A 14,011-nucleotide genomic window follows, 5' to 3' on the forward strand; every position below is an offset into this window, starting at 1 on the left:
AATCCAAATCTACTATCAACCCTACTATCAAAGACTTTACTTGGCACAACAATGCAATAAAATAAAGATAAGGAGAGGTTGCTACAGTAGTAACAACTTCCAAGACTCAAATATAAAACAAAATTGCTGTAGTAAAATAAAAACATGGGTTATCTCCCAAGAAGTGCTTTCTTTATAGCCATTAAGATGGGCTCAGCAATTTTAATGATGCACTCGCAAGAAATAGTAGTTGAAGAAAAAGAGAGCATCAAAAAGCAAATTAGAAACAAATTTAAGTCTAACCCGCTTCCTATGCATAGGAATCTTGTACACAAATAAATTCATGTAGAACAAAGTGACAAGCATAGCAAGATAAAACACAAGTATCTTCAAAATTTTCAGCATGTAGAGAGGTGTTTTAGTAACATGAAAATCTCTACAACCATATTGTCCTCTCTCATAAAGATTTTCAGTAGCATCATGAACAAACTCAACAATATAACTATCACATGAAACATTCTTATCATGAGCTACATCCATAAAATTATTACTCTCCACATAAGCATAATCAATTTTATTAGTAATAGTGGGAGTAAAACTATCACATCCATCATTATAATCATCGTAAATTGGAGGCATAGAGTAATCATAATGAATTTTATCCTCAATAGTAGATGGACCGAAAATATCACAATCATCATTGTAATCATCATATATAGGAGGTAAAGTATCATCAAAGTAAATTTTCTCCTCCATGCTTGGGGAACTAAAAATATCATGCTCATCAAAACCAGCTTCCCCAAGATTAGAATTTTCCATAGCATTAGAAACAATGGTGTTCAAAGCATTCATACTAATAACATTGCCATTAGCATGCATATAAAGTTCCATAGGTTTTTTAATTTTCGCATCAAACAATCCATGTCTTAACTCAGGAAATAGATTAAAAAGCTCACTGTTATTTTCCATTATGCCTAACTAGTGAAAAACAAGAAACAAAAAGATGCAATTGCAGGATCGAAAGGAAATAGCTTTGAGCACTCACACACCGGCAACAATGCTAGGAAATAGCTTAGTAGTCGGAAGATGTGAATACCTTTTACCTTACCTCCCAGGCAACGGCGCCTGAAAATAGCTTGCTGTCTACTGCTGGCGCGCAGTTGACGTGGGAGGTAGAAATCCCTTGTGGTGTAGCTTTTCTTCATTCCCCGGCAACGGCGCTAGAAAATAGCTTGCTGTCTACTGTTGGCTTCTTTTCCTGTAGACAGTGTTGGGCCTCCATGAGCAGAGGTTTGTAGAACAGCAGCAAGTTTTCCCTTAAGTGGATCACCCAAGGTTTATCGAACTCAGGGAGGAAGAGGTCAAAGATATCCCTCTCAAGCAACCCTGCAATTACGATACAAGAAGTCTCTTGTGTCCCCAACACACCTAATACATTTGTCAGATGTATAGGTGCACTAGTTCGGAGAAGAGATAGTGAAATACAAGTAATGTGGATGAATATGAGTGGTAATAGCAATCTGAAATAAATATGGCAGCGAGTAATCATGCAGTGGAACTTGTTGGAAACGGTGTTTCAATGCTTAGAAACAAGGCCTAGGGATCATACTTTCACTAGTGGACACTCTCAACATTGCAATCATAATTGAATATAAATATAAGCACTTCACTATGCTATTCTGAATTACTCTATGGCAAGATAACGAACACTAATTCATCATGTAGGCAAACCTTAAAGATGTATTCCCAAGTACTATTAAACACCCCACGCTGTCACTGTGAGCATTCATAGGAGGTACTAACACACCACAATTTCATAGAGACATCCAGCTCAAATCATAACTCAGTGAACAAGTATTCTGTGAAATATAGCCTAAGAGACCCACACGGTGCACACACTGTCACCTTTACACACGTGTGACAAGGAGTCTCCGGAGATCACATAAGTAAAATCCACTTTAATAGCATAACGACATCTAGATTACAAAGCTCATCATATGGATCTCAATCATGTAAGGCAGCTCATGAGATCATTGTATTGAAGTACATGGGAGAGAGAGATTAACCACATAGCTACCGGTAGAGCCCTTAGCCTCGGGGGAGAACTACTCCCTCCTCATCATAGGAGACCGCAGCAGCGATGAAGATGGCGGTGGTGTCAATGGAGATGCCTTCCGGGGGCAATTCCCCGTCCCGGCGATGTGCCGGAACAGAGACTTCTGTCCCCCGAATCTTGGCTTCGCGATGGCGGCGGCTCTGGAAGGTTTCTCGTACCATGGCTTATTCCTTTAGGGTTTTCGCGACAGAGGCTTTAAGTAGGCGGAAGGGCAGCCTCGGAGGGGTTCTGGTGGAGCCACACCATAGCCCCCCCTTGGCCGCGCTGCCTTGTGGGGTGGGGCCCCCTTGGCTCCCCTCTGGCCCCTCTTCGGTGCTCTAGAACCTTCCGGGAAAAATAAGATACTGGGCGTTGATTTTGTCCAATTCCGAGAATATTTCCTTTGTAGGATTTCTGAAACCAAAAATAATAGAAAACAGGAACTGGCACTTCGGCATCTCGTTAATAGGTTAGTGCCGGAAAATGCATAATAATGACATAAAGTGTGTATAAAACATGTGAGTATCATCATAAAAGTAGCATGGAACATAAGAAATTATAGATACGTTTGAGACGTATCACCTGCTCACGCTGGACGTGCAGTGGGCTGGCCCGTTTAGATTTTTCCCGCTGCGGCCCACTTTCCCTTCCTGCCAAGCCCAGTAGTTCAAATTCGAAATTCAGAATCGTTTGAATAAGCTTGCTGATGCTTTGGTAAATCTTGAATAATTTCAAATTGGCTGAACCAAATTTTGTGAACTTTATATATTCTGAAAGCTTATGAAATTCCAAACAGCCCCACTGGTCTCACCTCCAAATTCATAGTAGAATTCAAATGGTAAAACTGACAAGGCAGGGAATTTTCAAACTTCAAACTTTATTTAAAATTCAACCATAATTGATTTTGAGTTGATTCCAACTCTCATAAATCACATTTGATATAATCTAATTGATTATGCAAAAAGATAGCCTGGTTGTTTGTATGATCATGGACTAGAGCAAAATAATGGCTATGGAGCCATTTCTAGTGCATTTAAATATTATCATTTAAATTGTTTAAATGGTATGAGAGCTACTCTCTCATTTAAATCTTGATCCTAAGTAATTCAATGAGAGGTAATGACCTTAGTCTAATGAACCTCATATTCCATTACTTAGTGATTTTAAATCATTACCATGCTATTCTTAAAACGCATGAGGTGTAGAACCTCATTTAAATTATACTCCCACATAATAGATATGAAATGTTGACCTTGGTCAACCTATATTTCATACCTTATTATTATTTGAGGAGATTAAATCTTAATAGGATTTAATGAGAGGGAATTATTTTCTCCAAAGAATTAAATAGCAAACCAAATCAATAATTATAATGAGAGGAAATTATTTTTCTCTTAAATAAGAAAACCAAGTAAATCACCATGCTATAAATGATGTGATGCTAGAATAAGTTTGTGTGAACCTTTGGTGTGTTTAGTCTAGCATGTAAGTTTGGTTTGGTGATTGTATACCTCGTATTCGTGTATAGATGCTAGTAACGAGGAGTATCAAGAGGAGGAAGCCTACTCTCAGGAGGAGGAAGAAAACTTTGACCACTACCCTGCTCAAGGTAAGCTAATACTCTTGCCAACCACCCTAATGCAAAGCTCTACAAGAGCAAGGCACCATCACACTTTATTTTATGTCTTATCAACCTATCCCATGTTTTTACTTTGCAATTATTTTGCTTATTGTATTTCAAAGTTTACTTTTGATTTATGATTCACTTGGTCTAGAGTAGAACAAGAGCATCAAAGTTAGCATAGAGCAAATCAAAGCTAGATAGCACCCCTCATGAACTAGTTGCTATTGCTAACTAAATAAAATTGACTACTCTAGATGGGAACATGTGAAATGAAATGACTTTGAAAGATTTGAAGGTGAATGTGACATGGATGACTTAGTGAATTTTAATGAAAACTGATGATAGGGTTTGAATGCGATACCTTTACAATTATATAAGTACCCCCACAATACCTGATTATGGGTAGGGCTTAACTATAAATTTGTGTATCTTAGTATGGGTTCCCTCTAAACAAGCATCATAGGGGTTATGCCGAGGCTGCCTCCATTAAAAGTGAAATGATGTGAATATGAGGTGAATGTACGACCCAAGCCCTGTGCAGTTCCCGGGTTGATGGTTTGTTTTCACCGGGAGGCCAAGCTCATGGGGAGAGGTGCCTATACTAGGGTGTATAAGTGAAAGGTTAAGGTTGATGATCCGCGTACTGAGTTACGATGATTCGGGGTTATCCTCGACGGATGTAATCAAAAGTTGTGGCACAAGAGTACAACCTCTGCAGAGTGTTAAACCTCTTCGAATAGCCGTGTCCCCGGTTACGGACGGTTGGAAAGGCCATACTATTCCGTTGTCAAAACTTTTATCTTACAAAGGAATGTTGAATTGAAAGGTGATTTGACTTGAATCACAAATGAGTTGTAGGAATGACACTAATGTTCCCACTTGAGTTAGTCTAGCAAATGAAGAGTCTTCACTAAATGTTTATTGAACTAAACTTGGCTTTATGCAAATAAACCTAGAGCTTAGCACCCCTTATTACAATTGATAAGTAATTACATTAGTATTAGTTTGCGAGTACTTTAAAGTACTCACGGCTGTGTCCCTGGCTATTCAAATGCCAGACTATGAAGAGGAGCAACAATATCAGGATGACGGACAACAGGACGTCTACGATAACTAGGAGCATCTTCTAACGTCAAGCATTGCCTCTGGAATAGATAGTCCACTACTACTTCGCTTCCGCTACGTATTGTGTTGTTGAACAATCTATTTGTGTAATATTGGATCATGTGATCTATTGTTGTAAGACAAGTATGTGTTGTAATAAATGATGACTCTATGCTACTTAACTATTATGTCTCGCAAAAACAATCTTCCTGGGATTGCGATGTATGGCATAATAGGCATCTGGACTTAAAAGCCCGGGTGTTTACAGTTGAACCTCCTCGGTAGTATCTATAATTAACGTGTCCTTTTGGTACTATGTTATTGAGCTCAAGGCTGGCACTATATATGTGTAATATAATGTGCTTTTGGTGGTCTATATGTGCTGGAGTATATATAGATATATATATAGTTTGCTAGCCGTAATTAATTATTAGTCATATATTAGCCTGTTGCTTAGCTAATGCTCCTGTACAAATTAACTGTTGTCCTAAATCAGTATCCCCCTTTGATAGATTATGTAACAAGATCATATCCATAACTAAAAAAAAGAATTTGCCTTAGTTCCACTATGTAAAGGATAAAGGATGGTAAGCTGACAAGATCTCTCCAATAGCTCCAGTGGTTAACTGGCACATTGACATATCTAGAGGTGCTGGGTTTGACTCCTAGCCCTCACTCTTTTTGATTTTTTCGCGCCCAGGAGAAGCCCAAATATCCCTTCCGAATCCAACTCCCTTTGATAACCTAGCAGAAATTTGAACCCCTCCCGTAAATCTGGCGGTCCAGTCGCTCGGCGGCGGCGGTGGCGGTGGTCACCGGCCCCGTCCCTCTCGGACGACGAGCCCCGGCCCTCTCCGACGACGAGCCCCGACCCTCTCCGATGACGAGCCCCTCCGCCTCTCCCGGTCTGCACCCCTCTCATCTCTCCCCTCTCGATCTGTTCTTCTTCATCAGTTCACAATATCGAATCTCTGTGATCCAATATGTGCTGTTACTAGGACTAAAGTACCGAGTCCGAGGTGACGACGGTGTCTGCTGTCCATCTGCCTCACCGACGAAGAGCCCCTCGCCCTCTCCAGGACGAGCCCTGTCTCTCTAGGACGAGCCCCGGCCCTCTCCGACGATGAGCCCCTCCGCATCTCCCGGTCTGCACCCCTCTCGTCTCTCCCCTCTCGATCTGTTCTTCTTCATCAGTTCACAAAATCGAATTGAACTGCTGTTCATTGCTTGAAATTGGAACTGCTGTGCAGTTAGGTGTGTGCTAATTGCAACATTTTTCTTCCACAGATGACAGATGCTGGATTACAACAAGAATTAGAAGGCTTTGCCCTGAACACACAAAGGGAGTGACAGAGTTTATGCAGTTTGTTTGCTTGAGTGCTGCCAATGATGATCAGGTCCTATGCCCATGCCGTAGCTATCTCAACCGGTGCACAAAACCTCTAGATGTAGTAGAGGCTCATTTGCTTCTTTTTGGGATGGCAAGCACTTATGAAAGATGGGTCTTCCATGGAGAACCATTACATCCTGTACCCGAAGATGGACATGGAGGACAAGGAGGTGCAGCTGAAGCCGGACATGGACATGGAGGTGAACCTGAGGCTGGACATGGAGGTGAACCTGAGGCTGGACATGGAGGTGATGCAGGGGCACACCATGTTGGTGGAGGTGATGCAGAGGCACCCTATTTTGGTTTGCAAGAGGAAGATGGTTACGAAGATGATAGAATTCCTGATCTGCTTGATGATTTGGAAAGGACACTATATTTTCTGAGTTGATAGAGGAAGCCAAGCACGCAGCCAGCGATGGGGGTACAATTTCAAGGTTTTCACTCACAATCAAGTTACTTCAGGCCAAGTCGTACTACCGGATTAGCAACGTTGCATTCAACACGATACTCCTGATTTTGGCCATGCAATACCCTACTAGCTCAATACCAAAGTCATACGAGGAGGCACTTAGCATAATCAGTAGGTTGGGCCTTGGTTGTGATAGTATCCATGTGTGCCCGAATAACTGTGTATTGTTCCGGAAGGATTATGCCAAGGAGAATAATTGCCCCAAGTGCAAAGCCTCCAGATGGAAAGATGCTGATGGTAGGAGACAGATCCCAGAGAAGGTGCTGAGGCACTTCCCATTGATTCCAAGGCTGCAAAGAATGTTTCTTTCAAAGGAGCAAATCAAAGGAAGTACAGTGGCACAAATTGAAGCGTCAAGACGTGAAGAATGAACTCAGTCATCCAGCAGACGGGGATGCATGGAAGGATTTTGATAATATTCATAAAGACTTTGCCGCTGATGCCAGGAACATAAGGCTTGGACTTGCCGCGGATGGTTTTAATCCCTACGGGAATATGAGCAACTCCTACAGCATGTGGCCTGTATTCGTGGTGCCATACAACCTTCCACCGTGGGCATGTATGGATCAGTCCAACTTCATGCTGAGAATGCTAATCCCTGGTCCATCCTCTCCAGGAAAAGATTTTGATGTCTTCATGGAGCCTTTGATGGAAGAGCTGCAGGAGCTCTGGAAAGGTGTAAAATCATATGATGCCAATAGTCCAGACAAGTTTGATCTCCGTGCTGCAATCTTATGGTGCATTCATGATTATCCGGCACTGCACACATTGTCAGGGAGGGCCACAACTGGTTACCAGGCATGTGTGCGTTGTGACAAAGAGAATTGCTCCAAGAAATTAAGGAACAAAATATGCTTTATTGGGCACCGCCGTTGGCTACCTCGGTACCATCCTTGGAGAAATAGCAAAGAATTCAATGGTGCTTCTGAAAGCCGTGAGAAGCCAGCGGAATTCACTCCAGAAGAGCTGAAGGAACATCTTGATAGGGTTAGAGATGTGATACCAGGCAAGCTTCAGAAGAAAAGGAAACGTGAGGACGGTCAGTGTTGGAGCCGTAGGTCATGTTTGTGGGATTTGCCATACTGGGAAGATCTAAAGCTGCGGCATAATCTCGATGTAATGCACATCGAGAAAAACATCTGTGACAATCTGATTGGTTCTTTCATGAACATACAAGGCAAGACAAAGGACACTGTGAATTCAAGGCTTGATTTGGAAGACATGGGCATAAGACGTGACTTGCATTTGCAGCTTGTTTCAGCTGACTCTTTTGAGATGCAACAGGCGTGGTATATAATGAGTAAACAAGAAAAAATTGCATTTTGTGAATTCATAAAAGCTGTGAGGTTTCCAGATGGGTACGCGTCTAACATATCCAAGTGTGTGCCTGCTGATAAGTGCAAGCTTCAAGGGCTGAAGACCCATGACTGTCATATATTGCTTCAAAGGATCTTACCGGCTGGCCTGCGAGGAACAATCTATGAAGACATATATGAAGTGGCTGCTGAGCTTGGAAATTTCTTCAGAGAGCTGTGTTGCAAAACACTGAAGAGAGACGTTCTGGACAGACTTGAAAAGGAAATCGTAGTTATTCTTTGCAAACTTGAGAAGATCTTCCCCCCATCTTTCTTCGACGTGATGGTGCATTTGGCCATCCATTTACCAATAGAGGCAAGGCTTAGAGGCCCAGTGCATTACGGTTGGATGTACCCAGTCGAAAGAAGGTTGCTAACATTGAAGCGTTATGTCCGGAACAATGCCAGGCCGGAGGGATCGATTGCCGAAGCATATATTGTTGATGAGTGCCTGACATTTTGCTCGAGATACTTCGACGATGTTGAAACAAGATTCAACCGTCCAAGCAGAAATCCGAAGCGGGATGATTCACATATTGGTGATGTGTCTGTTTTCAAACACGGTGTGAAATTTATTGGAGCCTCTCAATATGTGTATGCAGGTGAGGACTATGACAACATGGTGTGGTATGTGCTCGGAAGTTGCCCTGAGGTTGATCCATATATCGAGTACGTTTCTCTTCATCCCCATATATAGATAGGTTATTGCAGCCTGTCCAAATAATAATTAGGATCTATTTTCTGTTGCCATTCCAGCCTGTGCAAACAAGAGTTGAAGCAACGAGGTGGTCAGATCAATGTTGATAGATGGCTTGCCAAGAAATTTGCTAGATGGTTTTAGACTCATGTGAGATCTTTAGCTGGTTTATTTCTGAAGATTGGAAAAGTTCTTGATATAAATTTTCTGTGTGTGTTACTCACCCCCTGGTTGATTGTTTGCAGATTGGAAAAATGCGAAATGATGTCTGTCCCGATATCTATGCTTTGGCGTGCAAACCAGATTTTAGAGTGAGACTATATTCGGCATGTGTTGTTGACAATGTTCGGTACCATACCGTTCACCGCAAGAAGAACATAAAGACACAAAATAGTGGAATCGTTTCTAAGGGAGATCATGATGGCAACATCATTGACTTCTTTGGTCAGCTCAAATCCATCATCAGATTGCAATACAACTCCAGCGGTGGCGTCCATCGGTCAGTTGTCCTCTTCCGGTGTGTCTGGTTTGACCTTGGTGGTAGGAAACCCGAATTCGACGATGATGGACACTTTAAAAGTGTTAACACAGAAAAGTTTTGGTACAAGAATGATCCTTTCATTCTGACATCACAAGCAACCAAGGTCTTTTATGTGCCAGACACTTCCTTGAAAGGAAAATGGCAAGTGGTGCAGAAATTTCACCATAGCCATCTATGGAGTGTAAAAGAAAATGAACAGGGACCCGGTGTTGCTGGACTGTCATATCAAGAAGAAGATTCCAGTCAAGTTCCTGTGCAAGAAAAAGAAGGCACTGCACGGAGTAGGACGAGAAGTGACCAGGAACATGTGCTACTTGAAAAAGTCATTGTGGACAAACTGAAGAAACAGAGCAAGGAGGTTGTTCCTGAAGAAATCGAGGAGGTTGATCAGACAATGTACAAGTATTCAAGTGATGATGATGATGATGGAGGAAATAGGACTAGGAATCGTCTAGTTTTTGAAGAAGATGCATAGCAGTTTGAATCTGTAGTTTCTGTAATGGATGAATAGCAGTTTGAGTCTGTAGTTTGTGTAATGTCATTTTATTTCAGATTATGTGTCAGTTTGTTTGGCCTAGAATTTATGTTGAACATGCCAGCTTGTTTTTCCCAGAATTTATGTTGAATATGTCAGCTTTTTGTTCCCAGAATTTGTGTCCAATTTTTTGGGGAATCCATGCCCAATTTTTAGGGGAATCCATGCCCAATTTTTTCAATACATGGCTGACGCCGACGACCATATATGGGCGGCGCCGCCGTGCATGGCTGACACCGGCGACCATATATGGGCGGCGCCGCCGTGCATGGCTGACGCCGGCGACCATATATGGGCGGCGCCGCCGTGCAAAAGGAGTTGCTACACATTTTCAACAGAACTCATTTTCAACAGAACACATTTTCAACTGAACAGAATTGCACACATACATAGACATGGTTAAAATTCAGGAACTAAACATTGTGGTACGAACAGACAAATGGCTGGAATTACAACACAATAACTCTAGCATATACTCTAGCTTCTTCTCCTCCTGACCAACAGATCACTGAATTCACCCTAATTTCAGTTCCTACACATCACCCGGGTACAATAGATGACAAAAGCTACAGATAACATCCAAACCATGAAGCCACTTATTTTCTTTGGTTTAGGGTTGCTATGTTTCCTTGCAGCAAGCAGAAACTTTTCTTCCTGGAGCCTCTCAATTTCTACCTGGAGCCTCTCAATTTCTTCATCTCGATCCCAAACAGCATCACGCAGATCACGAACTAATTGTTTGTGATGTGCATCCAGCGGATCATCAACCACTTAAACACTTTACACACTATTCCACCAGCAATCTGACAGATGAAGAACAAAAGAGGATAAATAAGCCACAGTAGAAAAGAAAATTCAGAAGACGGCGGGCTCCAGGAAATTCAGAATGCGGGGGGGGGGGGGGGCGTGCTCGAAGACTAACCGAGCAAATTTGCAGTTCCGGTATCTTCTCCCAGGGTTTGGATCACTCCAAGAAATCCATTGCGGCATCTTCTCGCCACAGTCACAGACGTCGGCGGGCTCATAATCGAACGACAGCTGCCGATATGGGATGGGCTTGCCCGGCTGCCGGCGGCGACGTGACGATGCTCCTGACCTGGAAGAACTGCCCGAGCAGGCTGGGAACTGCGCCGCCATGCGAGCTGTCGGAGGAGGAACCCTAGATGCACCTGGTCGGAGGGATTTTTGTCGGAGGAGGAACCCTAGATGCACCTGGTCGGAGGAGGAATCCTAGATGCACCTGTGGAGCGGTTCGACCGCACCTGTTTTGAAGACAACTGATTAGTCTATCATATCTATATACATGGACAACCATACTTGTGTCAACAACACTATTGTAGCAAAGCGGTAGGGAGTGGTAGTGCGGCAGCGCCAGGTCGAGGGTTCGAGTCCCCGCAAGCGCAATTTTTGCCAGTTATTTCCATCGGGAGCCACTCCAACCCCGGATGGGCCGTCGGGCCAGCAATTCAACCACCGGATGGGCCGTCGTGCCAGCAATTCAACCACCGGATGGGCCGTCACCATATACATTAGGGTAGGCCAGCCCAGCAGAGGAGAGCCCAAAAGAAGAGAATATCACCAGCAGCCAGCAGCCTAGTAGAGGACAGCCCAAAAGAGGAGGATATCACCAGCAGCCCAACAAAATGGTGGACGACACAGAGAAAAAAATAACAAGACGCCTTGGTCCCACAAGTATCAGTTGGTCCTACATGTCAGTTAGTTCAAGCCAGTTGCTTCTAGTGACACGTGTGAGGCGCGTGGGACCCGAAAAGGGACACATAGGCAAAATGGATGACATGGCAGCCAAACACATACCACTGTATTGAGCCAAATGGCAATGATGTTATTGATTTGTCGCAATTGGCAGTGGAAAAATGTCGTAGGCCACTTAATTTTGCTAATGACGTTTTGACCTAAATTGGCAATGACGTTTTTGCCCAATAACGTCACGATTTTCTAGGGTTTTGCCCCCCGCCCCCCCCCCCCCCGAGTGGCCAACGATGGTCAAAGCTAGGAACGTCGTAAAGCTATGACATTTTGATTTCCAGTCATAAAAAAAAAACGTCATATTATGGCAGATTTCTTGTAGTGTGATACGTCTCCGACGTATCGATAATTTCTTATGTTCCATGCCACATTATTGATGATATCTACATGTTTTATGCACATTTTATGTCATATTCGTGCATTTTCTGGAACTAACCTATTAACAAGATGCCGAAGTGCCGATTCTTTGTTTTCTGCTATTTTTGGTTTCAGAAATCCTAGTAAGGAAATATTCTCGGAATTGGACGAAATCAACGCCCAGGGTCCTATTTTGCCACGAAGCTTCCAGAAGACCGAAGAGGAGACGAAGTGGGGCCACGAGGTGGCCAGACTATAGGGCGGCGCGGCCCAGGTCTTGGCCGCGCCGACCTGTAGTGTGGGCCCCTCGTGACGCCCCCTGACCTGCCCTTCCGCCTACAAATAGCCTTCGTCGCGAAACCCCCAGTACCGAGAGCCACGATACGGAAAACCTTCCAGAGACGCCGCCACCGCCAATCCCATCTCGGGGGATTCAGGAGATCGCCTCCGGCACCCTGCCGGAGAGGGGAATCATCTCCCGGAGGACTCTACGCCGCCATGGTCGCCTTCGGAGTGATGTGTGAGTAGTCTACCCCTGGACTATGGGTCCATAGCAGTAGCTAGATGGTTGTCTTCTCCCCATTGTGCTTAATTGTCGGGTCTTGTGAGCTGCCGAACATGATCAAGATCATCTATCTGTAATTCTATATGTTGTGTTTGTTGGGATCCGATGAATAGAGAATACTATGTTATGTTGATTATCAATTCATGTCTATGTGTTGTTTATGATCTTGCATGCTCTCCGTTATTAGTAGATGCTCTGGCCAAGTTGATGCTAGTAACTCCAAGAGGGAGTATTTATGCTCGATAGTGGGTTCATGTCTCCGTGAATCTGGGGGAGTGAGAGAAACCTCTAAGATTATGGATGTGCTGTTGCCACTAGGGATAAAACATTGGTGCTATGTTCGAGGATGTAGTTACTGATTACATTACGCGCAATACTTAATGCAATTGTCTGTTGTTAGCAACTTAATACTGGAGGGGGTTCGGATGATAACCTGAAGGTGGACTTTTTAGGCATAGATGTATGCTGGATAGCGGTCTATGTACTTTGTCGTAATGCCCAATTAAATCTCACAATACTCATCATAATATGTATGTGCATGGTCATGCCCTCTTTATTTGTCAATTGCCCAACTGTAATTTGTTCACCCAACATGCTGTTTATCTTATGGGAGAGACACCTCTAGTGAACTGTGGACCCCGGTCCAATTCTCTTTACTAAAATACAATCTCTTGCAATCTTGTTCTCTTGTTTTCTGCAAACAATCATCATCCACACTATACATCTAATCCTTTGTTACAGCAAGCCGGTGAGATTGACAACCTCGCTGTTTCGTTGGGGCAAAGTACTTGGTTTGTGTTGTGCAGGTTCCACGTTGGCGCCGGAATCCCTGGTGTTGCGCCGCACTACATCTCGCCGCCATCAACCTTCAACGTGCTTCTTGACTCCTACTGGTTCGATAAACCTTGGTTTCTAACTGAGGGAAACTTACTGCTGTACGCATCACACCTTCCACTTGGGGTTCCCAACGGTCGCGTGCTGTACGCGTGTCAAGCTAAATTTCTGGCGCCGTTGCCGGGTAGATCAAGACACGCTGCAAGGGGAGTCTCCACATCGCAATCTCTTTTACTTTGTTTTTGTCTTGCTTAGTTTTATTTACTACTTTGTTTGCTGCACTAAATCAAAATACAAAAAAATTAGTTGCTAGTTTTACTTTATTTGCTATCTTGTTTGCTATATCAAAATCACAAAAAAATTAGTTACATGCATTTACTTTATCTAGTTTGTTTTATTTACTGTTGCTAAAATGGGTACTCCTGACAATACTAAGTTGTGTGACTTCACAACCACAAATAATAATGATTTCTTATGCACACCTATTGCTCCACCTGCTACTACAGCAGAATTTTCTGAAATTAAACCTGCTTTACTGAATCTTGTTATGCGAGAGCAATTTTCTGGTGTTAGTTCTGATGATGCTGCTGCCCATCTTAATAATTTTGTTGAACTTTGTGAAATGCAAAAGTATAAAGATGTAGATGGTGACATTATAAAATTAAAATTGTTCCCTTTCTCATTAAGAGGAAGAGCTAA

General features: G+C 43.1%; 1 protein-coding gene across 1 annotated transcript; it reads left to right on the forward strand.

Moving 5' to 3' along the window:
- The first annotated feature begins 6,434 nt into the window (after positions 1 to 6,434).
- LOC139839270 (uncharacterized) lies at positions 6,435 to 9,729 on the forward strand. Its single transcript, XM_071829318.1, has 4 exons — positions 6,435 to 6,494; positions 6,838 to 6,929; positions 6,976 to 8,245; positions 8,959 to 9,729. Exons 1-4 carry the CDS (start codon positions 6,435 to 6,437, stop codon positions 9,727 to 9,729), a joined length of 2,193 nt encoding a protein of 730 aa, XP_071685419.1.
- The last annotated feature ends 4,282 nt before the right edge of the window (positions 9,730 to 14,011 follow it).

This window comes from Lolium perenne, chromosome 4 (assembly GCF_019359855.2).
Source record: "Lolium perenne isolate Kyuss_39 chromosome 4, Kyuss_2.0, whole genome shotgun sequence".
Lineage (NCBI taxonomy): Eukaryota > Viridiplantae > Streptophyta > Magnoliopsida > Poales > Poaceae > Lolium > Lolium perenne.

Excerpts from the sequence above, each read along its gene's own strand:
- LOC139839270 (XM_071829318.1), top strand. The coding sequence starts at position 6,435 with ATGGAGGTGATGCAGGGGCACACCATGTTGGTGGAGGTGATGCAGAGG. Across the intron at positions 6,495-6,837 it reads TGCAGAGGCACCCTATTTTG|GATTATGCCAAGGAGAATAA; the intron begins GTTTGCAAGAGG and ends TTGTTCCGGAAG. Across the intron at positions 8,246-8,958 it reads ACAGACTTGAAAAGGAAATC|ATTGGAAAAATGCGAAATGA; the intron begins GTAGTTATTCTT and ends GATTGTTTGCAG.